The sequence below is a fragment of the Astatotilapia calliptera genome, chromosome 7 (assembly GCF_964374335.1).
Source record: "Astatotilapia calliptera chromosome 7, fAstCal68.1, whole genome shotgun sequence".
Taxonomy (NCBI): Eukaryota; Metazoa; Chordata; class Actinopteri; order Cichliformes; family Cichlidae; genus Astatotilapia; species Astatotilapia calliptera.
The window spans coordinates 65,141,102-65,168,662 of record NC_137428.1 but is presented as its reverse complement, the minus strand read 5'-3'; the positions used below and the strand labels follow the sequence as shown (position 1 = coordinate 65,168,662).

Sequence of the window (27,561 nt, the reverse complement as noted above, 5' to 3'; positions counted from 1 at the left end):
CAAAAGGAGATCTGTAAAAAACATCTGGAGGTTACTTTGCATTTCTTATTTGATATTTTTTCTTAAAGCACATGTATGATATAAATTCTAATTAAATTATCAGTAGAGAGCTGAAGCGGCAACACTTAAGTATAAAATGTGCTAGTGTAAATGAACACAGACAAGTGGAAGGTGTTCCATTCATGAGAAGATTACAACTAGTGTTACTAAGCTATCATTCCCTCGCTGTTCTTCCCTCTAATTACTGCCTTACAACAGATGAGCCCTCTTATTCTCTCTCTGCGCATTTCACCGCCTCACTCCTTTACTGTCTGTTTTTGCTCAGTCTCCTCAGACAAAACTTCATGCGCCCGGCTATAGTATAGATTCATGCATGGACACAAATCTATGGGATTCTGTAGCGCTATGTGCATGCCTTGAGTTGGGGAATGCAGTTGTAAGAGCAAGATGAATGAGACTGTCAGAGTGTGTAAGGAATATGTAGTACTTGTTTATGGGTAACCCTTATATGATCAAAAAAAAAAAAAAAAATAGAAAGAAATTTTAAGAGACAGCGAGTAGGATAGGCTCCTTTCTGCACCCACATCCTGCATACCACATTACGGGTGCACACGGAGTCTGGCTCTGGCCCCGATACCAGCTGTGAGGAGTCTGGGGAAGAGGGGAGAGAGACAGCGAGACAGAGACCAGAACAGGGCACAGACTCTGTTCTTAAGATGCTAATAATAGTATCAGCATGCCTCACCATAAAGACTACAGAAAGCGTTTAAAAAAATAAAAGGGTGGGGGGCATGGGTGTCTGTCTTAGGGTGAGTAAGCAGGAACAAATAAGTGAGCAGCTTAACCAGTCACTGTGTAAGCAAGAGGTAAGAAAGGGATATATAATCAGACGTGGGGGTAGTTTGTGTTGGGGCTGTGGTCGGTATGTTGTATCTAGCTCATTATCAAAAGTCTACAGGTCTCAGGAAGATTTAAAAAAAAAAAAAAAAAAAGTTCTAAATATTGCAAAATGTACAGCAAATTTTCATCAAATTCTTGGTCATTTTCTGCTTGTGTTTACTGTCATTTCGGGAACTTCTTCAAACTGCTAATAGTTTCATTCTCTTCATTCCCTTTTTGCTGTCATTTTAATGATGAAAAATAAAAGAAAAGAAATTTTATAATAAGGTATTACAGGACATCATAAACACTAAAATCACATTTTTATGTGGTCTATCACAGTGTGATATTGCTGTTTAAAGTGTTACATGTAATCATGAGAAAACAGTGTGTCGCTATAATGGAAATCCCATGCTTGAGGAACTTTCCACTAATTTGCTTCTAACTATTGGACCCAAGTGGTCACTGAAAATAGAAAACATCATTTGAGCGCTTGGCCTCGACAATCGCTTGTGGGAACAAAACGTTTAGCGAATCGGGGATAAAAGTTAGAGGAGGCAGAGCTTGTTAACCTAAAATAGACCCTTCTTTTACTAAACGGGCGATATGTGATCACGACTGCAGTCTGCAGCGCTGTGTGACCATTTGGATTCTGATGATGCACAAGTCGGACCTCTCTTATGCAACGTCTGACGTGAATGGAAACCAACTGCCACATTCCTTTGTCTCTCACACAGAGGTTTACTCTTCCCTCCCTGCTAGCGTCCTCCCCTTCAAATACGCAGACAAGGCTACCTGCTTTCAACAAAACAGATATTGCTGTAAATTACTAATAACACAGCAAAGCTTTCACAGGAAAGGTTGGATAGAAAAGGCCAAGTCCTGTAATGACCTGCCAGTAATGCAGATACAGGATCAAATTTCTATTCTCTGAACACACATCCATTTGTTTGTGGGTAAGGCATAGTTCTTGAGAAAGTGTAGCAACTTTTTTCCACTATAAAAAGGTTACGGATGTAAAATCCACAGCAACAACAATTTGCAGATTAGTTTAACAAGCAAAACCACAGAAAGACTGACTTTATCAGTACCTGGAAGCTGCTTGAAGGATGTTAAACTAATCAAAAACGACCACCCTGATTAAGAGATACCAAAGGATTGGATTTAATTACAAAACAGGACGCTTGTGGAAAAAAATAAAAGAATAAACAGAGGCAATTTATGGAAACACCGACATCACTGATACTGACAGATGCCTAATGAAGCCCTAATGTGATGTCGGTAAAAAAAAAAAAAACCCAAACAACAACATTAAGCATGATAATTATAGTCAGAACTGATCAGACCAACAGATAAGAAAAATAAGCACTGTAAGAAATGTAAGATATTCATTCACCACAGCATTGACGTTATGAGCAACAATGCATAAGGCATAGATAAAATTCATATTTATGTGTTAAAATCTGCTGAAAGTTTTCGTTATCACTAAAAGGTTTTAAAGTGGAATACAAGATTCTGGATAAAACATGTTTGTGAACAGCGATCTCTGGAGCTGGCTCAACAGGTTGAGTCTGAAAGTCAGTGGACAAATTCCACGTATTTAAAACAAAGAAAACACTGATTCCAGGCCAGAGCTACATGAGTCACGACCATAGCAGATGCGCCTTGGGGCCTGGCAACAGACCAGTCCTGGTCAGGCCACAGTGAATCTCCAGCCAATCATCGCTGGGGTCAAAATGACAAACAGCTCAGGGACCCAACCGTGTTAAAACCCAAAATAAATGAATCGGAAACAGTAGTTCCAAGTTGCTCGATATGACCCGTTGGTGTTGCATTCTGGGCATGTGGGAGTGTGCACTGTGTTTAGGTAAGGTCTTAGGCAGTAACAACAGCACAGACCGAAGGTCTTTAGAGCCTGGGGGGTTTCTATAGGCACGGATAAAGGTCAGCAGGGCCAGGGAGATAACTTTGGACCATGAACCCAGCGACCTGGCCTGCAGTACATAACTGCAGAAGAAAATCTGTTTAATAAAAATATAGCATCTGCTACCATGCCTCCCTATTAATCAAAAATAAGGAAAAAAACCAACATTGGTAATTTTCTCCCTTTTCTTCTGAAAAACTGTGGAGATAAATGGGCACGTATGGTCTGTATGTCTGTGCAAACACCAGCCAAAAAAGGCAGCTTCAATGACTACGATCAGCTAGAAAGTGCTTACACCTACTTGCTACAGACCATTTTGGGCTTATAAAGAGTGCAACAAGCAGCTGTGCTTTTAACACCATCTCAACTTGCTACTCATATGAAGCACATGGCATTAAACATTTACAATAATTCAGCAAGCCCCTTACAGAGACTAACTAGTCTTTGCTCACCACTTTCTCCCTTCGACCTTTATGCCTGTGAATCTTTGCACATATGCTCTCGTGTCCTTTGCGTCATCTCTTCTTTGCTCTACATTCCTGTAGGGGAAGGGCTACAAGCAAAGACATGTCATTGCTTTCTGCAAACACAGCTTTGTTAAACAAAGAGAAGAGTTACTTTAAGACTGAACTGAAGGAGATCAAGAGCATTCGATTCTGGCTCACAGTTCAGTTGGACATTCTTGTTTGGGAGGTATATGTGAGCACTTCATGCACAAACATAATAGAGTTCCAACTTCATGCTCTATTTAAAAACAGCAATGGCATCAAAGAACTTGACCTGTCTGATCAATTGCTGCTGCATCTGTAAGCGAGTTACAAGTCAGCTTAGTCTGGAGTTCAGACATTTTGCTGCAAACCTTTGGCACAGAGTTGATTTCAATATGAAAGCAGAGAGAGTGTAATAGACAGGAGGACGGGTTTTTTCTTGTTTAAAGCTAAAGGAAGACAGGACTTCAGCAAGAAGCAGACATGAGATGAGAAATTCCAGATTCGTATCCAAATCCTTATAAATCACCGACATGGATGCTACGTGGATTATGTCAGTGAGAAATGACTGAGAATGAAACAGAGAGAAATGGATGAAATGGGGGGGTGGGGGGAGACTAGGAAATGGGAATGAGCAAGGAGTTAAGATTAGTGAGAGTGATAAAGTGAGAGGTTTGAGCTGCAGAGAATGACGCAAGGGGAAAAACAGAAGAGAAAAAGTGTTAATAACAGTTAAAAGCAAGAAGAAGAAGCAAAGAGTGAAAGAGTTTAGATCATGTGGGAGGTTGTCACAGCATGCCCTGGCTGCCCGCTGCACTCCTCCTCCCTGCATTCCTTAGGAGGGGAGAGTCTCTATCTATCCTGCACTTCACCATTTGGACCAGCCAAACGCCTGTCTGTCAAGTGTAACAGCGCACAAAGAGCCCCCCAAAACACAGACACAAAAACACAACCTCCAAGGCTTAAAATGACATGGCATGTTCAATTTTTATTTAAATTTAACAGTCTAGAGGAAGGAGAGACAGATGACCTGCAATAATCTATAAAATGGTGCTTATAAGAGATTCTCCTTCATCAAGAAGAACCAAGAGAATGTGGCTAAGTTTTGGAACACTTAGATATAAACTTAAACATTGTAAAAATGTAGGTATGTGCAAATGTAACAAGTTTGCACTGCTGGAGACACAAAAGCTTTCCTTCACATGTTCCCAGAACCCCGTATAGACTTGAAAAAAGACCAGGAAAAATCTCTTTTCCTGCGATTGTGCAAATTCCTGGATGCACACAGACTTATCTTAATGATTCCCCAACTGCAGATAAAATTCAGAACATTTTTGAACCAAAGCAAAACATTAGCAGCAGGTTACAGTTTAAATAAAACAAAACAAACAAACAACAAACAAGCAGTGCACAGGCTGAGAGAAGAGGACCACACAGGTATGACTTGGGTGTGAGATCAACATTGCCATCTACTGGCAATGAACAGCTGCATCAAACCAGGAAACAGACAACGCAAAGAAATACATTTTTTCCTTTTTTCATCTAAGAAGAAGAAGAAGCTGAGAGGCATCTTCCCACCACTGGAAAAAGACCTCTCAAGGCAGACATTGTTTGAAACTTACACAACCTCACAGCTAGACACAGTTTTCCACTCCACTTTTCCATCCCTGGGTGTGGATGCTTAGATGTGTGTGTTAAGTTTCTGTGTGCTTTTTTTTGCCACCTGAAACCGAACCATAGCTGTGCTGACGTTACAGATGCCAGCATCCTTTGAAGACTATAAAATTTAATGAGTTAGTTTCCACTACTGCTGGTGTCGGTTGAGTAAGATGAACATAAAAGAAAATATAGTGTGAAAAGGACACGGGGAATAATATTTTAACAACTTTTCAGTAAAGCTGGGCAGGATGAGGCAAGAAAAGGGGAACTTGTAACATAAAGAAGAGCTGTGGTCAGACTTGAGCTGCTGTTTGCGTCGGAGCACAAGTAGTAGTCTCTGTGTGTGTGTGTGTGTGTGTGTGTGTGTGTGTGTGTGTGTGTGTTAGGGAGGCCAGCAGAGAATAAGGTGGAAGGGGGAAGGATGGAGAAGAAAGAGCATCATGGAAAGAGGAGGTTGCGGGAAATAAGATGGAGGTGACGCCCATGTTTGCACAGGATGTATGTGTGAAGGGTGGAGTATGATTGGGTAGACCACGGGGCTTTGGGGTGAACAGAGCTCTCTTTTCAGGGTTCCAAGAGAAAAAAAAATAACAACAAAAAAACAACAAAATGAGATGAAACTGCTAGAATGGACCTTAAAAAAAAGAAACAAAGTAGAAACAGGCTTTGGCAAAACAAAATGAAAAGAAATATCGCAAAGCAGTGAAGAAACTGTTGGTGACTCTTAAAAGTAAAAATGATGCACGGGGTAAAGAGCAGAGTGTGGGGTTTCTGCACAGTTTGGGTAGCCTTCTGCTTTTTGCTGCAGGGCTGTGCATGTCTGCTCTGATCCAGCTCATTAACTCCTAAGTAAGGGTATTTAGACACACATTTCCTATTGAGGGGAATGTGGACGCAAGTATCCTATAGCGCTTCCAGGAACAGACTCGCACCACCACATACTGACTGAAAGCACAGAATGTTCCCTTAAAATGGACATTTAAGCTCAAGTAATTGGGTTTCGGAGTGAAAACTAGATGACGACGAGGAATGAGTGACTTACTGATGCAGAGCAGCCCGTTTGCTTCAGTGTCTGGGTTGACATATTTTATATCATCAATTTTTGAAGTGATGAAACGTGGGAAAGGTAAATGTGACAAACGCTCGAAACCTGAACTACATAAAAGACAGGTATGGCACAGTGCCATACCTAAGAGAAATTTCAAACGACACTAACAACAATGCCTTAAAAACCAGCTGATGAGATCTGTATTGCTGTTAAAAATCCAATGCCATATCGCATTAGTCTGCCTGTTAATGCACACGTACACAGACAGACATCTCTTTCTAGGTATACTGTATATCACTGCATCCTCCCCAACCTGTGAGAGAAACACAGACACAAACAGAGACGAGAGATGAAGGGTTTCCCCCCCAAACCCTTCCTATTTCCCAGAGGAAAGATCTCAATTTCCTCCGTCAGACTGTCTGGTATGTTGCCGTTTCATTTGCTTTTTTCTCCAGCCTGGCCAATGTCCTTCTGCTCTTTAACCCGGGGGCCGTGGAGATAGCAGGCCTGCTCTAAACTTGGTAAACTGTAGCCACCAATAAATAGTGAACAAGTCATACTTATCTGTGCTTTGCCCCCTGCCCACTGGGCTCTCACACTGGTCCATTTTCTTGACAATTTATATGTATATATGCATTTAAACATTTGTTATTATAATGTAAAGTTTCTATAGACAATAGTGGGGTTTTCAGGGGTAAAATACTACTTCAAGTGAACCCATGAATGTTACATAAACTCAAAAAGTTCTTGTAAGTTGTTTTTTTGGGCTGCCTCTCAGTTTGTGATCCACTGTCTGAAATGAACCATTTAACCCATCTGTAAGGCAGGTTTGCAGGTAGTGCGACTGCCGAATGTCTGAGGAGTCCATTTGAAAGGATCGCTCCTCTTTCTTTGTTTTCAACATTCAGCTCAGTAAGTAACATGAGCACTTTGAGAAATGCTCTTCCAACACTTGTCTCCACAGACTGTTACACATCCATTAGCTAGAGTGCGTGTTGTACAATAGTTGACATGTCGTAGTCACAACAAGCCCCCGAGAGCCTGGCTGGCTTTAAATCAGCCAACTCACATCTGCTGCTCTGATTATCAAAACAGTTGCTGGGTCAAATGAGGAGGCCAAGGGTAATAATTCATATCCCTAATAACTCAGGGATATGGGTACAACATCAAAAACAAAGGATAAACAGACTCTTAAGCAGAGAGGAAGTTTATTAATCTAACCAAAAAGCTCTGAGAGGACAAGCACAAAAAGAAAGAAAGAAGAAAACGAGACAACATCCACCTCCTTGATGACTAGACGAGATCTCTTCACCATCTGATAGCAGAGGAAACTCTGGTCCATTGTGTAAGCCCGATTAATTGTGGGAGTGATGAAGCTGCAGGAAGCAGTCACACCCAGGAGCTCACAAAAAGGTGAAAAGAAGCATGTGACTCAAAGAAGCCAACAAATTTACAAAGCAAAAACGAGGCGGCTGGAAAATATGAGCAATTTTAAACCTTTGATGTGCGCATTTTAACATCTAATCGGCTTAGAGGTGTACAGACAGCGTTGTAACATGTGACTGTGTTTGTGCAACAGCTCTGCTGCCCAGAGAGGAAGTCTGATCTCTCCAAGGAAGATACTTGGAAAGAAGGCAGGGAGGTTTTAACCACCAGCAACGCCTTTTACGGACACCCAATCATAACAACAACAGCTCTGAGACTAAACTGCAGAAGCTCGGAAAGACTCGGACCGAGCTGCACTTTGTTTAGAATGTAACCGCGTCCAACCCAAAGACCTTTGTTACGATGATTCGCAGTGACAGAAGATCACGCAGCCATGTCTGTAAATGCCCATCCCTGGTGGCTAATCAAGAGGAAAAAGACAGTGCGCACATGTTAGTGTGATGGTAGCGAGGAGGCAGCCTTGGTAAAGGAGAGGACAGGAGGATTTAGGAGGGGAAAGAAAGGCAGCAAATGTTACAGAAATACAAAGCTACTCATGTTTTGCTATTTGAGGGCAATTCACAGACGACTTCAGATATAGCAAAAAACCTCCGTGACATGTCCTGTGTTTGCAGAGTAATACATGTACACAATCTTACTGAGCTACACAAACACTGACGCACTGAAAGCAAGTGTACATAAAGATTGATCTCCCCTTTTTCCATTCAGCATCCTCGTGGCACGTCAATGAAAAAGAGAAGGATGTGGGCATAGGCAGCTGCTGCCAGTATAAGAACAAGGAAAGAAAAGAGATTGAAGGAAAGAAGACACAGGACAGGTCAAATCAATAGATGCTAATGGAGCCGTTTCACTGATGAGCAGTAATATTTGGGTTTTCCTCCGCAGAATACAAGTGAAAGGATGAGCTGTGGTGAGACGCATTTGAGACTAATTTCACCTTTTCGGTGAGATGAGATCAGCAGATGACTACAGAGCCACGTAAGAAAGTGTGTCTGTTCGTCTCCGTGCCAGGGGATTCAGGTGTAAACAAGCCTCTGATTGGCTGTAAACAGGGGAGGATCCATCTACCACCTGGGAAGATGAGCTTATGCAGTGACATCATCTCTCACCGTGGGGGATGGGCTGGTTGCCAGTGAAGTAAGCACATCTGTCCGCAACACAAAAGACTTCACAAAAGACTGTGTGTGCGTCTTGGTGGCATTGTGCTCATCACAAGCAGAAGAGCTTTATGGCTACAAAAAGGGCATCTGAGGTGAGTGCTTGTTTGGCACACAACCTTTAAATGAATGCTGCCTCAGAACAAACTGGAGTCAGCACTCTGCAGCACCACTGCTTTCTCGGGAGCCACAGTTTCCACCCTCTGATTGTCCAATAATCAATCTCTGTGGACGACTCCTACGTCTGAGCGTAGGAGTCGTCCTACGTCCTACGATGCTTTGATTTTAAGGTGTGAAATTAAAATCTTAATAAAGCTTATTTTTCCTCGTCTTCTCTCTTTGGTAACAGCGACATGTCAGATAGCAGTTAATTGAAACAAATGAGGAGACTCAGCCTCCAGAGGCACTGCAGCATAGAGCCAATTACGCAGCCATGCATGTGACTGCATTTTATTTTTTATTTTTAATAGTACAAACAAGGATGTCTTACCTACTGACCACCAAATTCAGTGTTCAATTAGACAGAACCAGACCACCCCTCCCTTTTCACAACTGCATGGGACAAGCTTGACAAACAGGAAATGAGACGCCCAGGCACTTCCCCTCTCCACTCAAATGGGTCTGTTGTTGCCAGAGGCTAAACACACAAAATGTGGGCTGCTTCTGCAACAACCCGCCACCTTTACAGCCTGTACAAAGCCTCCAGACACGTTGTTTTGGTAGTGAAATTTGTCTCGCCCCTTTCCTGCCACCTGACCAACCGAGAAACTGAGCCAACACAATGAAGCCATTATCCACTTGCCAATTGGGCCACCATGCAGCTGTAACACGTTTTCCGATGCCTACAGGGCACCTGCTGCCACACACACAAACACTCTTGGGTAACATTTGTCTAAACTGCACTGATAGGTAACGTGGAGAGTACCGTCTTCACCTTGTTATTGTTTCGCTGCCACAAACTGGAAAAGGATACTTCAGAAACAAAAAACCTGCGAAGTGGTCGAATGGTTTTTGATTTAAGCATGTGTGCTGCTGACTGAGAGAATCTAAATGCGGAGGTGAGGTTAGTGCAAGGCCATCTCTTTGTACTCCTCCTGAGCCAGCAGAACAGGGCTGCTTCTGAAACACACACACAGACTGTGTTATGCAACCAGCCTCTTGTGTGAGGCTCTGCCCTCTGCAGTGACTAGAGGGCAGGTGAACGTAGAGGACAGTCAGTTAAGGCAAGATGGACAGAGCTTGCTTAACATGTGAACTGACTAACGGCAGATTTAGACTTTTGTGGTGAATGTACAGCGTAACCTAGGTAACTGGCTGACATCACCCCAATCTTGTTGTGTTCAGTTTATTTGTTCCAGGAACAAATATGTTTGTCCCTTAAATTTTTTTTTTTTTACTTCTTAGCACATTTTGCATTTTCTTTCCAAGAATTTACTGACATTTATGCATGCTTATACTGAAATGATGACAGTTATTCTCTCATCAACGGTGCTGAACGGGCCAACCGCAAAAAATGGATTCTGCGTCAATACGATGTGTAGTTATGTTTATATGGAGGACGTCAGGTTACACCGTCAGGAAATTAAGCCCAGAAGAACTCATTAAAAAGCAGATGTCCTTGTTTAGATACCCCTTTATGCCTCATTTCTTCAAATATCTCTTTCCACATTAAGATGCTGGGTGATAAGACGTCTCCTACTGGGCATGTGCAGAGGAAAGCCTCAAACTAGTGAGAAACAAACAGAAAAAAAACAATATGCTTTTTCCAGTTGTGCAGTGGCTGTTTGTCATTTAAATTGATTTTTACTTGTTCCCATTAACAGTATTCATATTTTTTATTTGACTCATCAGGACTAGAAGCTACAGGAGGCACTGGAATTTTTTGGGGGGGATTTTTGACCTGTTTGGATTATTTCCTCTCTTCTGGGCACCTTAGACATGGATGATATTGTACCACAATCCCTTACTGTGTTTCTAATGCACTGATTATTCCCAGGAGATGGCAACAACTTCAGTGACACAGATAAAGGGACTGTCTGGCACTGAGTCATGGTTTCATCACTGAAGAACCAGTTTGGAGAGAAGATCAAACTGGTAAAGCCATGCTTTTGATGAAGCTGTTTTTCCTCCTCCTCCTTCAGCTGAGTTCAATAAACAATCTGACAGTTATTCAACACGCCTTCATTTTCATCACACATTACAAAACCAACCAAGTAGAGCAGGACGATGTGACCAAAAATATTTATCACGATATACATTTGAAAATTTGCGATAACGATATAACTGACGATATAATTGACACTAGACAAAATACTTTACAACTCCTCAACTTTATTAGTGCAAAAACCCATCAATGTATTTTCACTTAAACAAGCAAATTCCTCGCTGACAGTTTAACCAAAAGGCGTTTCCAGTGGAAACTGGCCGACATATCCTCAGCATAACCATGTATAATATCCACAAAACTTAAAAAGAGGTTATACACACACACAATACTGTAATATTATGTTGAAGCACAGTACGTATCACTCCGCGAGGCTGCCTACGATAGCCGTAACGCTCCGACAATCTATCAAGCGGCGCGGCTTCGTAGCTTAGCAAAGTCGCACTGAAACATTTGACAGATTTTCGAGCGCCGTGTACATAAAATCGTTTCGAGGTCAGTAAACACAACCAGAATTCATACATAAGGCACACGGGATTATAAGGGGCACTGTCGATTTTCAGAAAAATCAAAGGATGGATTTTAAGTGCGCCGCATTTTCCAAAAAACACGGTAATAACGACGGCCCGCTAGCATGCTCTACCATAAATAGTGCTTTGTTGTTTATCTGACGGACGAAAGCTAAACCAGTCCCACACCACTGAAGTTGCAGCATTTTTACAAACCAGTTCTGGTTCGTCCGTTTCATTCAACGATCCGCTTTCGCTCTTCTCATTCTGCGTCGCCGCCATGTGCGTATGTAAACAAAGGCACTGCGCATGTGCGTTTTACCCATATTCTATCGCGATATTTCATTTTCCTATCGTTGCCCAAAACTACACCGGTATTACCGTGAATGGTATGATATAGCCCAGCCCTACAACCAGCAGTGTTCTGAGGCCAGATAAAGATCGATTTACAAATTCACCAGGTTTAACGAGGGCACGGTCTGACTGCAGGCATTTGCCTTTTTGCAGCCAGTCAGGGAGTGTCTAATATATGTGAGAATTAAGATTTTGATATCCTGCTGGTTGACTTTCAACTCTATGGCTCATTTATTTGGGTGGAGTAGTTTATGACAAACACTAGTCGGGTTACAAGGACAACAGATTTTAAAAAAAAAGAAGAAACGACTACATATTACAGCCCTTATCTAAAATGTAAAGGCTGATCTTGCAGTTTGATTTGATGTGTAAGCCTTTTTCTCAAGTTGGAATGATAAATACTGCCTATTGTACAACACAAAGCCACAGGAAATAATTCCATTCACTTTTTCCAGGAATTGAATAGATAATGGTTATATGGCATGCCTAGGCATTAGTCGTTTCAACAAACTTTCCTGAAAAATTTGAGCATTTCCAATCAATCTGAGTGACCGTGAGCCACAGAATAAGGGAGCCCGCTGGGCTGAGGGGAAGGATCGCGGGGCTTGTTGGTGGAGAATGGTGTTCTTGTTGAGCTCAGCTCTGTGACAGCAGCCCGGTCTGCCAAAGACAGCCTAATGAGAGACACATGGCATCCAGTATGGTCTGCTCTGCTAGTACGACACACAGCTATTGTTCTACACCGCACATTATAAAACTAACCAAGTGACCCACTGCAAGCAAACATACACAAGCTTTGTCATGTGATGGAGCCTTACAGTCTGACTGCAGCCGCTTTCCAGCGACGTGTCAGCAACATGTCTTACGGGTAGAGAAACGCTGAACCACAAAATGCTGCCAAAACTGAAATTTTCTCTTTGTTTCATGCTGTAATTGTGTAGAGAGGTCTGACGACCACAACTCTGACATTCAAAAACTGAATGAAACCCTGACCTTGGATTCAACTCCAACAGCAGTAGTTGCCTCAGGAGTGTTGCGTTGGAAGAGACCCTGGAAAAATCAATTCTTGTGAGTTTGTGGGTGCAAAGAGTATGTGAGAGCACGAGAATGGTTTCTACACGTTACAATTAGAGCTGGGCGATAGAACGATAACGATATGTATCGCGATATAACTTTTACTCGATAGAGAAATTAAGCTATCGCGATAGACCTCGCCGCTCTTGTCCTCTTAAAAAAAAAAAAAAAAAAAAAAGGTCAGCCAATCCAAATTAAGTAGCGCAGAGCCGAACCAATCACAGCCGCAGCGTCACGTCGCGTGACTTGTTACGTACAGCACAAGTGCCAAGCCGCACGTGTGTTTGTTTGGGAAGCAGCCAGCGGGTAATGGAGGAAATGAGTGTGCCGACTAGAAAAATCAACCGAGCGTGACCGAAGAGAAAACAGATGATGGTTCCAATGCCGGAGAGATTGTCGAACGGAAGAGCCATAGAAGTTCCGTAGTGTGAAGGTATTTCAGCTATTTCAAGTCTGACAAAAAACAGAGTAGCGTGCACTGTAAATTGTGCCGAAAGCAAGTCTGGAAATACAATAAACTGGTGCATGCGTCACACTGTGCGCCACGTTATTGTTTCGGTGAAATGAATTTCTACAATAGTGTTACTGTTAATTCTACTCTCTGCAGTGTTTAAATGCTTACATATACACACAGTTACTGTCCCTCCACACATACGACTCGGTTCTGCTTCTATGCCCCAGCTTTGTTTACTTTTTCCCACCGAGGCTTCTAGACTTCTGATTGGCCAACATTTCTGCACGGTTAGGAATCTAGCGCCACCTGCTGCTTTGGCATGTTCATAGCAGCGTTTTCCTTCATTTCTGCCTTTATGTGTGGACGGGATTATTTTTTTAAAACGAAAACGGAAAATCTCAGTTTTCAAAAATACCCGTGTACGTGTGGACGTAGCCTCAGTCTCTGACTGGAAGCGCTAATTCATCATTCGGCTTTTGTCAGACTAAAGTAACTGTTAAAACTGTTTGAAAAGCTAAGCTATACAACAAGGAGAGATTGAGAATTTCCTTTTAGTTCTCAGTTTATTTGATATTGACAAAAGTTAGTCAGTTTTGTCTGTTCTTCTGTAAAACAAACTAAGATTTATTTTTAGAATTAATATTTTGTTTCTAAGTGGAATTGACAATTTAGTCTGTTTCATTTGTTCTATTTTGAAACTTAAACGCTTTAGCGGCTGCCTTTTGTGTAGTTTGCAATATTTGCCTTTATTTAGCTGAAAAAGTCTCATGTTCCTTAAGTACATCTACCCTGTTGAACTTATTATGGGAAATAAATATTTAAAAACAAGCTGCTGATTATTTCACATTTTACTTGTGAGCAACGGCACATTTAAATCTTACAAATATAGTTATTTGGCTTATATCGTGATAGATATCGTTATCGCCTGAAATGAAAAAAACATATCGTGATATGAAAAAATCTCATATCGCCCAGCTCTAGTTACAATACATAAAGATCTTAGTGAGGGGTTCCTTAGATAACCGCCAACGAGACTGAAACCATTTTAATTCAGCTATTTAATCGAAACTCATCAGGACAGTCACGCTCAGCAAGAATAAGAAGTATTTTCTGCTCCCTTGGTTAGACGAGACAATCTACCAACAGAAAGAAAGAAATGAAGCACGCAAGATTAAAACAGTGGCACGAACATGTAGACGTGGCCGTGTTAGCTTCCTGTCTTTAATGTATCGGTAATAAAAGGGTTAAATTTCAATTAAAACAAAAACACTAGGATATAGTACACTACATATATGTGATCGAACAATATGCTTCTAATAATATGTTTGCAGTTAATTTTCAGATATTTCATCATTCAAATTAAAGTATTATATTATATTGGCTAAATGTATCAGCACTCTCACAGCAAAGTGACTGCAGTCCCTGCTTTATCGGTTAAGTTATTTGGATAACATTTCCAGAGGTAATACGGTTTATGTCCATGTAGAATTCTATACCCCTGAATTCTGCCCCCTGCTGGCCATTAGAATGATGCCACTTGCATATTTTAGACTTGAAAGCAATTTTTATCTTGCCTATACACATGTTTCCTCCCCCGATTTTGCCTATGTATAAAAATCAAAGCTACTGACTGGACAGAAACATAATACAACGGCCAAGTAATTAAAGCCAAGTCAGTTTTATTTTACTTGCGTCATACGACGACAGACGTTTCAGATGGCTTTGTTCTAAATAACATGATCGACATTGGAGTTGACAGTGATTGTTGGAGTGCTGGCAGGCGTTTTCTACTTCACACAATGCTACCGTTGAAAGCTTAAACACCGGAGCCCAGCGGACCCAGGGCTGCCTCGAGTCGAGGTCAACGAGGACCCGTTCAGATGGGTGTGCCTCCTAAAACACACATTAATCAAGAAATATAACATCACTGCCAAGACATCTGATTGGCTGATGAAGTCGCAAAGGAAGAGAAGAGCTAAAAATAGACCTGAGAGCCCATTTTGGCTTAATGAGCCCAAGAGACATCAGGATCAGGTCCCACCCCTGCCTTCACCATGATGGGGGGAGAATAGTTAAATAGTTCTGGCATAAGCCCTGCCTTTACCAGGCTTCTGTGTGCATTTCACCAACAGCATTTAACACATGCAGAGCTTTAGATTTACATTACGCACACACAGAAACGACAGGCTGTTATTCATGCTAAAAGTAGCGATGAAGTGTAAACAAAGTTCTGAATCCCACTGAGGCCTAATCGAATCCAGCTGTGGTGGATGTGTTAAAGCTACAATTTTACCCTCACCATCAAAATGGTCCTTTAAGACTAGAAAGCTATATTTAGACTTTATACAGCAGTTGGGGCACGCTTCGAGTGGCTAGCCCTAAAACCACAAGAGAGAAGAACCAGAATCTTTCTGCTCCAACTGCCCAAGAGCCTATATCATCTTAGCCTCTCTTTCAAGCACAATAACCAGCTACGTGCATGCCAGTAAGCCAGTCAGATTTTTTTAAAACTAAAGCTCTGCATAGCCGTGCTAGGTCTATCTGCGGGAGGGGGGGGGGGGACAAAAAAACAAACTGGGAACATTTACTTTTTTCTTTTAAAGAGCAAAGTCTGTTAAGTCCAGTGTTCTGCAAACACCAGGGGAAACAGAAGACGAGGAAAAACGTTCCCCTGTCCCTTTATGCTGGAACACTGTGTCCAAAAAAAACAAACAGTGTTGCACAGCCAAAGGGGCACACAACAGGATGAGAGGAGAAGCTGGGCAAGCATGACTGACGAGCTACCTTTTGGCTGTATTCCATTTTATTTCAACCAGTTCTAACCTACCCTCCAAACAAAACCCATAACCTCCAAAGTCTAGCACTCCGCTTCTCTGTTCAGCTATAGGAGCCTGGCTATGAGCCATCGACATCCCCTTGTCTGCAACTCCGTGCCTCCCCCCCTCCTCTTGCCCTCCCCACAATTCAAGATACAGTGTGTGTCTGACTACAGCAGAATATCTGCCTGTTACAGCAGCAGTGTCCTCAAAAGTCTCCCCCAAACCGCAGCACAATAACAGAGAGCGAGTGGGCAGGAGAGGAAACGGGAGGAGGGATCAGATGGAGAAGTTGAAGTTTAACTTAAAGACTGCTAGAAATTATACTCTCAACAGCAAGAAACAACAACAACAAAAGGGGAATGAAAGGTCAAGAGTCGACACGTAAAATATACCTATAGAAGAAGCAGTCACAGCACACCAGCACCCCCATCCAGCAGTCGATCAAGCAGAGCCAAGGTGACGATGCTCCAAACCACAGCACCCTATATACCGTTTCACCTCCCCGTTTTTGCTCCCGTTTGAAACTCTGCTACAGGTGCACCAGGAAAACTGCTCCCAGCTCCAACGTAGCACTGAGTGTAATCATATGTCTGCTGCAAAGACCTTCGACTTCAACGCAGGTCACGCACGAAGCTGGCCGGACGGGCAGAGAAAAACACCTCAAAACAAACAACCATTCACAAAACTAGACGCACTTCTCTGAGCAGGTTTCTCTTTCTCGCTCCTTTCCAACTACTGCAACTGCCTGCTTCACTTTCACACTCTTGCGCTCGCTCTCTCTCCCTCTCTCCCTCCCTCCCACTTGCTGGCTCACACTTGAAAGGCGGGAAGATTAGCTTGGCAAACAGAGTCCCATAAACAAACTGCTGACTGCTGGGCAGTACATGGTGGACTGCAGGGTAGAGCGAAAAGGAGGGACATTGGGGGGCAGGGGAGCGGGGGGTGAAAATCCCTGGGAGGCAGTAATCTTGACATCTGTATACATCCTAAACAAGGGCTAAACATCCCATCTCCACCCATCGCAGACCAAACACACAATGTTTACTAAATCGAAGTCTGAGTCAAATCCTGTCCAACCTCTGCAGAAAGTCGAGGAGTTCAGGAAGCTGACAGACCCGCAGTTTTGCACCGTCATCGTAACTGCAGAAAGGTGATTGCCAGCTCTTGCATTAATATCGAGAAAGGACTGAACACGGGAATGAACACGCAGCACAAGGTTATACAGCGTTTTGAGCACATATAAGTGCCTGTGACTGTTCATTCATATAAATGATGCATAGGTACGGTAAGGGAGGGGATAGCGCAGAGACAAGCCTCCAGGAAGTGAGCCAATCACTGCAGAGTACTCTAGTTATGATGCGGGCAAATAAGGAGAAGGACACAAATAAAAACATTCAGCTTCTTTTGCTCCCCATCATTCACTTCCTCGCTGCTCAAAACACACATAAGCACTTTAAGGGACTGCAGAGAACAGATCAATGTCTGCTGCTTAAATCGAAGGCTTCAGACACTGCCGGACACACCAGACAAACACAGGATTAACTGAGCATAACGAAGGCAGCCTATGCCAGTGAATACTGACGCTTCAATGTCAAAGAGACCGAATCCACTCTGCTGTTTAGTGAAAACAAATCACTGCAGCCTGCCAAGAAAAAGACTGAGATAGCAGAGCCAGGAGACAGTCACCTTCAGAAGATGGCAGTTATGTAACCGCAGCGAAGGGGGGCTTTGCTCTTTTTCTGCCGTTGAGTTCTCAAAGAAGCTCTGAACTGTGAGATGAATGTGGAAAAAAAACAAAAAACAAACGAACAAAAAAAGCCAGCAGTGATTGTAGACTCTCTCGCCTAACCTATTCTTACCCTGCTGCGCACAAGTTTTTGAGATGCAAGATGACAAAGAAGCACCGCAGCAGCAATGACGTCAGCTCTCCTCCTCCTCATCTTCTTCCTTCTGCTCCCTGGAGAAGTGCTAACAGGAGCTTCAGCTTTAAGGCCTCCTCTGTCATAGCTTAATTATTCCTCTCTCTCTCTCACCTGCATCCACACAGATGTGAAAGTATATGTGGAGCATGACTACATCACACACACACTTCCTAAGTGAAAAAAAGAAAGAGGTTGAGCGCGTATGCAGTGATAATATCACTCGCATTTTCAACCGCGTGATGAAATGAGTGTTGGCACTCGTTAGCCCCCTTTGTTTCCAAGCACCTGAGAGTCAGGATGTGGTGTGTGTGTGTGTGTGTGTGTGTGTGTGTGTGTGTGTGTGTGTGTGTGTGTGTGTGTGTGTATAAAGCACAGCGGAAAGTCCTACATCTTATAACAAGCCAAAGGGGAAAAGGAGTGCCAAGGGGAAAGGGGAAGAAATGAAACTGCCATTGAATCAACTGTCACTTTCAACAATGTGACCAGCTTCTTGTGGGTCTCCATCTGCGTGTGTTTTTGCCAAATAAGTCAAGCCAACCATAAAATCAAGACATCCGGAGTAACGGTTGCACGGGCTGTGCATGACTCATTTGGAGGAAAGCAGAAAAAACTTTTTTGTACAAACGTGTGACTTGGACTGATAACGATGAGGAGAGAGAAAGAGACAAAGTGAACCGATGAGCAGTGGAAAGACCTGACTCGTGATTGGTTTTGAAACACTGGTATATGAATGAAGGCTGTTGCAACCATGCAAAGGCAAGGTCGGTTGGGGAGGGGGGGGGGGGGCAGAGGTACATCATTCATGCCGCTACATACAAAGTTGCTAGGTGATGTAACCTCAAGAAAGGGTATTCCTGGGAAGGGGAAAGCGAGGGGAGGATAAAGAAGGGAGAGAGGGACAAAACACAGTTTCCCTAAGTGAGAAGAGGGAAAACAAAAGAAAGAGCCCAACCCCTAAAAAAGCGAGACCAACAGGTTTTTCTCCCCATCCAGCTACAGAAACTTGAATTACACATGGGTACCACGCTGGTGAAAGGGCACCAACGGTTAAACGAGCTGACACACTAAAGGATTTAACAGCCGTCTGATCAACCAATGCTTTTAAGGTAATCAACTCTGAGGCTGTCATTAAAATGGCAAACTCACTCAAATTGTGTAAGTGCATTATAAATAAATACAAAGTTTCCTCTAATGTCCACGCCAGCAGAGACCAAGCCTTCAAAGACTCAAGCTGCAGCTAATGCCACAGCAATATCGCTGATGTTGCAGTAGAAAAGTAGCCAAACTCTCCGTTAGCAACATGAAGCGTTACTCTAGAACATTACAGAGATGCCATAAAGAGACCTCGGAGCACTACGAGAGAACGTGAACTGATTTAGGAGCTCAGGATATGACAACACGTCTCCCCCCGCGCTCCATACAGACACACGCTGGCAGCACTGCTCCGCACTCTTACCTATTTAACGTATAGGACCCGTTCCTTTTGAATCTCATCCTGGATGACAGGAAGCGGATAAAGAAATCCAGAATTGATGGTGTTTCTTTCTTATTGTCGCAGCTCGAAACAAACGAACAGCGCCGCGTCTCCCTCCGGACCGCTGCAGAACAAACAAACGCCTTTTCTCGTTTTTTTGTTGCAGACCTCTCCCTCTCTCCTCCACAACTGTTTCTTTCTACCGTTCCTCTCCCCAGTCCTCCACCCCGTCGCCTCCTTCTTTTCTTCCTCCTCCTCCTACTCCTTTGGTTCCCGACTCGATTTAGTTTCCGTGCATGGGGCAGGGTTAACGAGTCTTCATGCTGCAGGAGTTGCGATTAGAACAAAGCCAGACCTCGTACCGGTGACATGTGGTCGGTGTAAGTTGGAAAAAATCTAGTGATATTAACACGAAGTCTGGTTGAGACTGCTCGGCTTTGTGTCCACAGCCTCGCTGACGCAAACCACCGCGCTTTACTCCAAAAGAGAGGAAAGCAATGTAACTTGAATCCTTTCAATATTACCACATCTACATCCCTTCCTCAGGCTCCACTCGGCGGCATAAAACCGATATAAAAGTGACCCCTAAACACAATAAAACATTAAAAAACAAAACAAAAAAGGTCCCTTTATGGAGAATGATGATCGAAGCGAGTCAGTTTTCTTCTCTCCACACAGGATCCCGCGGAGGATCTCATGTTTCAACCGCGTTTCCTATCAGCGGAGCTAAAAATACGCATTTATATTCCTCCATATAGGCTGAACGCAAACCAGACGCCACCACCCCAACACGGATCTTGTCAGCGCCTGAAGGGTGAGACAGATTTGACGCTAAGAATAGGGCTGAGGATCCATTAATGCCATTTAAATCCAAAGTAGTCCTTCCAGGTGTATCTGTGGCTTTCTAACGCGCATATAGTCACTTTACATTAAACTCCAGGAGCACTATTCGGCTCTTTTGTTACTGGCATATAAACACTGGATTAAGATTTTAACAGGATGTGGTTTAATAAAGAAAAACTACGGTAATCACAGCTGATCACATGGTTGGTTTGTAATGATAAAAAGGGGGTGGGTGGGTATGCCTATTAATCCCCATCTACTATACCAAGGAACTCTTGACCGTGCATTAGGTACAGATGAGCACAATGATCAATCCTGACTTGCTAGTGAGTAATAGCCACATTTTTTCCCAGCACCTTCCTTAGAAATGATAATGAAATGAGTTGGAGGATAATTTAAGCGGACATAAAGGTGAGACTGGATCCCCTCAAGCTAGGCCCATGTGTGTCTGTTTCCATCGGGGGGGGGGGGGGGGGGGGGGGGCTCTTTCACCTGGCAGATAATCTTCACACCACCTGATAATCTGTGTACACTGACTACAACCAAAGATAAAGCAAAGCTGTTGTTTTGTCAAGCTTGGCTTTTTAATGGATTTGTTAAAAAAAAAAAAAAAAAAACTGTTTGGAGGAGTTGGAGAGGAGAAAAGAGGGCAAGAATGGAGCTAAAATTTGGTAGACAGCCAGACCACAGAAAGCGAAGAGGAGATGTGGTTTTCTTATACGGCTGAGTAAGCTTTGAGAAGGGGAAGATGACATGCAATGAAGGCTCAAAATCCAGGACAGCATTGTGTGTTGCAGTAACGGCAAATTAGGGTTTTAGAAATGTTACATTTGCTCTAAATTCTCCAACAGCAGCTTAATTACAGGGAAAGCCCAGCTAATCTAGGAGGATATGGTTTAAAGAATCCTGAGTTACTTGGTTAATAATTTCTCTAATAGCAAAATAAAAGATCTCATTACGTTTTGCGCACGTGTCCTGAGGGATTAGAAGCACAAAATAATGAATCCAGGCATGCGGTTAAGTTTAAAAGTAATCCAACTTATTCCGCATTACATCATATATAAGTGCAAAAGTGCAGTGTGGCATTTGTGTGCGTGTTTCCTCTGCTGCCGCAAAATACTCGGGACTGGTTTCATAGCTCCAAGTCGTTTATTACAATAAGAGCAGCTTGGCACCAAAAGTGCTGATCAATGGCACTGCTGTAGCTGCTCCATCAGTCACTGCAGAGTTGCACAACAGCAGCTGGAGGTAGAGAAGAGGAGGAGGAAGACAACAGGAGGCAGGAGTATGAGGGAGAATATCAACAGCAAGAAAACGTGACTTTTAAAAGGTGTGGGGCAGTGAACGCTGCAGACCACGGAGGCACAATTAGCATGGGTTTTATTGATGCTCCTCCTATTCAGTCTTCCTGCACCTCAACTATCCCTGATTTATTGCTCTGTTTGCAGCCCCTTCATTAAGTTAATTTGAGCTTTCTTCTTTTGCAATTCTTATGCTGATTCCTCCATTTCCTCCACCTGGCATCACTTCTCTCCATCCAGCCCATCCCTCCCTACACTCTTATTCTTGTTGTGCAACAATGTGGTGAACTGTAAGTGCATCTCCTTGCATACTAATGAGGATAAAAGTTGCCAGCCAAACAGCAATGCCTTTACTCTCTCCCTCTCTTTTTTTTTCCTGTCTAAAAGATGAAGCTTCTGAGGGCACAGAGGTTAAAATAAAATACCCATAAACCTTCTCTGTTCATTTCTCTGCCTCGTTTTTAATGACAGGGAAGCTTCCAGAAAGCGGTCATCATTGGCTGGTGTGTGGCTGTGGAATAGCCCTGCCCCCTTCAACCCTCGCTCCTGCTCTGAAGCTTTCCAGGAATACTCTGGTGGACCGCAATGCACAAACACACACAGACACACACACACAGTATATCAAGGCTCCAGGAACCTGAGTGCATGTATAAGAAGAGAGGCCAGCTTTAGAGTCTCCAAGTTTCCCAGCACTGACAGAGGTGATACTGACAGAAACCACACAACTCCCTACTTCAGTGCCAAAAAAGTCTTACGAAACCACTACCATGTTTGTATTATGCAATTTAATGTACATAGGGTTTTGCTGCCAAGAACCAAACACATGCTGTTTTTCTTTCCAACACAAGTGGGCACACTCCAAAAATGTTTACGCACACAAAAACAGCACAGCAGAGGTATATGTGAGCTGGGGCCGAGCCAAGCGGTGTGGTATGAAAGAGCCTATATATACACAGCCAGGCTGGGTGACGCCAGGAGGCGGTCGGTCTTTCTGTGTGTGTCTGTCTTTCACATCGTGGCCTGAAACAGAAGCAAGAGAACTGCTTGTCCACCTTTTTGGGCTTCTGCCACCAGGATGGGTAGCACCACAAAGCCTGTGAAGATAGATTCACGAGGGGCAGATGTGACACAGTAAATTAAAAGACAGTGGTGATTTTATTTTCTCAGGATGGTGGGACTTTGGTGCCACCTGCTGTTAAAAAGAAATAATGTACTGCTCAAGCGAAAGTAAACGCTTTCTCATTATTCCTGTGGCACGCATGAGCTGAGAAACAGTCATGAGAGAAAGACAGCAGGAAGGGGAGGAAAGCTGCAGGAAGAGGTGCGGGCCGCCGCTGATGTCCTGACGACTGGTATGCTGTCTGGTATTGCTGGCATGTGAATAAAGGCTTTGAATTAGAGATAAAGGGAAAAAGAGAAGACAGATGACGGAGGAAGGCTATGTCAAGAAGATCCGGGCTCTCAGTGTCATGGTATTGCTGATATGTGAAAGGCAGGACGTTATGACATGAATGACAGGAGCCAATGAGAAGCAAGGACTCTGCAGAAGACGTTTGCAGGTTAAAAAAAATGGTTACACACTGATGGGAATAAACTACAGATGAGAGGACACAATGAGGACTTGAACCGCCCACTTTGTGTGTGTTTTAGGGGAAAAACAGAGCATGCCTCAGCACAAATAAGAACAGAACTAGTGATCCCAATCAGCCTCAGGCTGGTGGTGTACTGGTATCACTGGTTTAAAACTGCAGCTGCTTGGTACAGTCATGTGATACTGGACTACATCGAGCCTGGTGCACACTGGGAAGGCCTGCAAGCCATGATTATGCAACAACAAGATCTGATTTCATGCCCACTGGATCTCTCCTCTCCTTCCGTTATCTCAACTCGTACTTTATCTACATTTATCCTGCAACCACAGTATCTTCATCGCTTTTCTCAGTCTTCAACACACATGAGACTGAGCATATTCCACCATCTCTTGGAAAATAGTGACCTTATATGACCTGCTAAAAATCAATGATTAAGCAAATGAAGTTACCCAACTCCTAGCAGGTAATCATTTTTTATCCACAGACATGTTCCTTTCTGGTGAAAAGTCATGTAACCTGTAGATGTGCTGCCCTCTTGTGGCATTAAAAAACAGCTTAAAACCACATTCTATGGACATCACTATAAGTTCTTAGTCTTTTCTCTTAGAAAAGAGAGCCACAGCTGTGCTTTACTTCCTATGATTGTAGAAAGAGAAAAATGGAGCCTGGCCAACTGGTCGGACCAGCTAAGGATGGTCTAGACGATAACAGATATAGAGGAGCATGAACTCAAGCTGTAACATCTGAACTTGAAGACAAAACATAAACGTCCTTGTTAGAGGGTTCTTTCACTCACATTTAAATAACATTCAAGGCTATTTTTACTTATCTCACATTTTACATCACAAAAAGAGGCAGTCATCTGTGCAGTCAACTCGCACGCCATACCTTTCCAGACCACACATACTGGTGTGGCTGTTAAATCTGGGACCAGATCAATGCAGGACTCCATCAGAGGCTCACAATATGTGAGTGAGTGTGTTTTTGTTTTTTTTAATTAAAAAAAACATTTTAAGATTACAGTGGCAAAAACATCCTTTAAAAGTTTTTCTGCACTAAAGATTTAAAATGGATTAAAAACGTGGAAAATCTATACTACAGTACACATAGTTTTTTTAGTTATTTTTATACTTTATTGCAACATTGATTAGTTTTATTTATTTATTTTTATTGACAGCAGGCTCTATATGAATGCTCTAATTGTTGCCGTTATGGCCTCTTGTCCCCTTATTAATTTCACTGCAATACTGAACTTCATAATTTTCATTCTCTACTTAAAACATAATGCACAGCAACTGCATCACTAAGCTTCATGCAAACATTTTGTGTACATCACGCTGGTTTGTACAGTGTTAACTATTGGACAGTGACCCTTTGTGACCAAACACTGAGCTGTGTAATACGAATGAGGCTGTGTGTAACTTAGACTCAAATTCCAGAAATAATTTATTCAACCGCGGGGTTGTGTGAAAATGCCACAGAAAGTGTTTGCTGAGCAAATGGAGCATCTCTAGTTTAGCCCCAAACAGCTCTATGCTAATGCCGAAAAACTCCTTCCCCAGGAAACTGAGCCCGACACTGGAAACCCACTGAAACACTGACAGTGCTGAAGTATGTAGCCCACACCTGACAGTGGTTATGCAACAGCTGGCATGTTCAGCAGTGTGTTTGTATGAAGACTAGCATTGTCCAGGTTGCAGCTACTGTGCAGTCTGTGGAGACCAGTGACCAAACGCCTCTGTGCAAACTGCTCACCTTTTAGCTGTTGGGCAATTGTGGCTCACGAGTTGGCAGTTTGTCTTGTAATCAGAAGGTTGCAGGTTTGAGCCCCGGCTCAGACAGTCTCAGTCGTTGTGTCCTTGGGCAAGACACTTCACCCGTTGCCTACTGGTGGTGGTCAGAGGGCCCGGTGGCGCCAGTGTCCGGCAGCCTCGCCTCTGTCAGTGCGCCCCAGGGCATGTGGCTACAATGTAGCTGCCATCACCAGTGTGTGAATGTGTGTGTGAATGGGTGGATGACTGAACGTGTAAAGCGCTATACAAATACAGGCCATTTACCATTCAGAAATTATATTCTGATAGATAACTCCAATAAACCAGCACCAGTGAAGGGTTCGCCGTAATGTAAGGCTAGACAAAGTAATAAAGCAAGGTCATCTGCTCCGAGCAACACAGAAGAGCCACAATGAAGAATTTATGTCTGTTATTAAAGTTTTTCGGGCAGCTAGTGCAAAGATGTTGTTTAAAGACACAAATTCCACTTGTGATAATCGTCACGTTCATGAATTGTATGTATTATTTTCTGGTCTTTCTTGTTTATTAGCACTCAGGCATGAAATGCAGCTGCACAGACGGAACTGACAGTGACAAGTTGACTAAGACGAGGAGACAGAAAGATGGAAAGAAAGGCACGTGCGGTTAGAGACGCCGCTCACGTTTCTGCGTTATGATAAACGCAAAGGAGCGACAGATGCCCAGCCGGGGCCCACGTGAGGGAAGCAGCTCTTCCTGTGTTTGTGCATCTCGCTGTTTGCTTTCCCTTTTGCACAACAAGTGACGAGATTTCCTGCAAGCTCCTGTTCCAGACTCCCAGCACAGGCAGAGAGGCAGAACAATGAGGAGGAAGAGAGAGCCGGGCAGTGCAGGAGATAATGGAGGAACACACACACGCACAGGTCATGTGCAAACACAGGCAAAGATTGAGGTGTACATGAGGACACACACCCTGAATCAAACAAGCACACATGCAGGCAGTGTGGATAACTACAATGAGGCCAAATACAACATGAAAAAGGAGAAGCAAAGGGACCAAAAAAAGAAAGAAAACAACACAGGGAAATTGCAACATAAAGGCCCAGAACCTTATCAAAATCAAGACTGCAGATTTAATTTCATTCAGTCAGCACTAACATTTCCTTCTGAAGCACGGTCTAGTTTAGTCAGTGCAGTAGCTTCCACGTCATCAAGGTTACTCGGTGAGGTGAAATCCCCAGCGGTTGTGAGAAATGTCCCATCTGTGCATACAGTACATGGCCCTGAGCGACACATGAACTCACCAGAGCGCACCAAACCCCTGACCTACACTTCATCTACAAGAAGAAACGGATGTGGGGAATGCGTCTTACTCTTTTATTCCCCACACAAAAAACAAATGTTCAACCTGACACACTGACACCAAGGTTAAGACGAGAAACAGCTTACAGAGCGGATGTCCAGCACACAAGTGCTGCGACGCATATAGCCTCTTCCAGAGCCATAGATAGCGCTTTTCTATTTCTATCTGCTGCTTCTGTCAAATCCCAGCATTTTAAGTAGTCGGGAAGCTCTCAGTGTGCATTGAATGCGCTGCTGATGAACAGGAGCAATCATTTTGTGTTAGTTTAGACCTCAGAGGTCAAAATACTTTAATTTTTCGCATTTTTCTCGCTCCCTGAAGCAAATAAACCCTTACAGCCTGCACCATGGAAACAAACAATTTGTGTCCATTACGCCTGTGCCTTTACATGATGAAAAATAAAAATAAAACAAAGGTTCCACCTCGTGATACCAATGATATAGCGATGCCATGTGTTTACATTCCCAAGCGAGCACAACAATGACACAAGCCCAGACATGTCTAAGAGTGAGCAGCAGCAGGTCAGCCTTGAATAATGATTCTATACCTGGAAAAAAGCAAGCTACTTCAACAGCACACAAGTGTTAACACTAACTGTGACTCAATCTAGCATCGCTGGGGTGCTCGTTAGTTGCGCTCCGTATGACAGGAAGAGCAAATGGTGGATGGAAGCCAGTGATGTGGTTACAAGCTGCTAAAGCAGAGTTTTAAGACTGTATCCCCCACTCCTCGCGTTTCTGCAGCTTATGATTGCAACTTGCCAAATATGGTAACTTGTGGCTTCAAAGAAATAACAAAGATAGCCAAATTGCTAATACTGAGGCCCTAAAATGTCCAAAATCAGTGACATGTTTAAGAATTATTATCTTCAAATCCTTTATTACCTCATATTTCTATTACAGCTGGGTACAAAATAATTCATTATACAGTAGGGCTGCTCAATTAATCGAATTTTAATCACGATTACGATCTGGGCTTTCAACGATCATTGCAAATGACTGAGCCGATTATTAGCCCCTCCCTCATGCTTTACTCTCGCGCTGCTCCGTGTGGCAATTCGAGCGCACTTCTCTGCATCTCGAACGTGTCACAACAATTAAGAGGACCCGAGGGAAGCTCGGAAAGCTAAGCAGAAGTTATTTCGAGAGGAGAGTGACTGCCGTTGGTTGAAAAGAGAGGTAAAAAAAACTTCAGTGGTGTGGAAACATTATGGGTTCGCGGAGTCAGAACTGGGCTCAATTAGACATAGTGTGTAAACTTTGCTATGGTGTCATAGCTGCACCACAGAGCAACACTGCAAAGTTCACTAAACATAGATGTTTACATTTTTCATTTATTTT

General features: G+C 43.1%; 1 protein-coding gene across 4 annotated transcripts in view; it reads right to left on the bottom strand.

The window, feature by feature from the left end:
* mob2a (MOB kinase activator 2a) overlaps positions 1-27,561 on the bottom strand; it is a 56,926-nt gene that overhangs the window by 14,261 nt on the left and 15,104 nt on the right. Inside the window, exon 1 of one of the 4 annotated variants that reach the window (XM_026176522.2) lies at positions 19,354-20,041. The exons of 2 other annotated variants lie outside the window; for them this stretch is intronic. In XM_026176522.2, the coding sequence (XP_026032307.1) occupies positions 19,354-19,391 (38 nt within the window). In that variant the 5' untranslated portion in view covers positions 19,392-20,041. Of the gene's footprint in view, positions 1-16,367; positions 17,047-19,353; positions 20,042-27,561 lie in introns of those variants that run through there. One more of the 4 variants, XM_026176523.2, reaches the window with a different exon arrangement.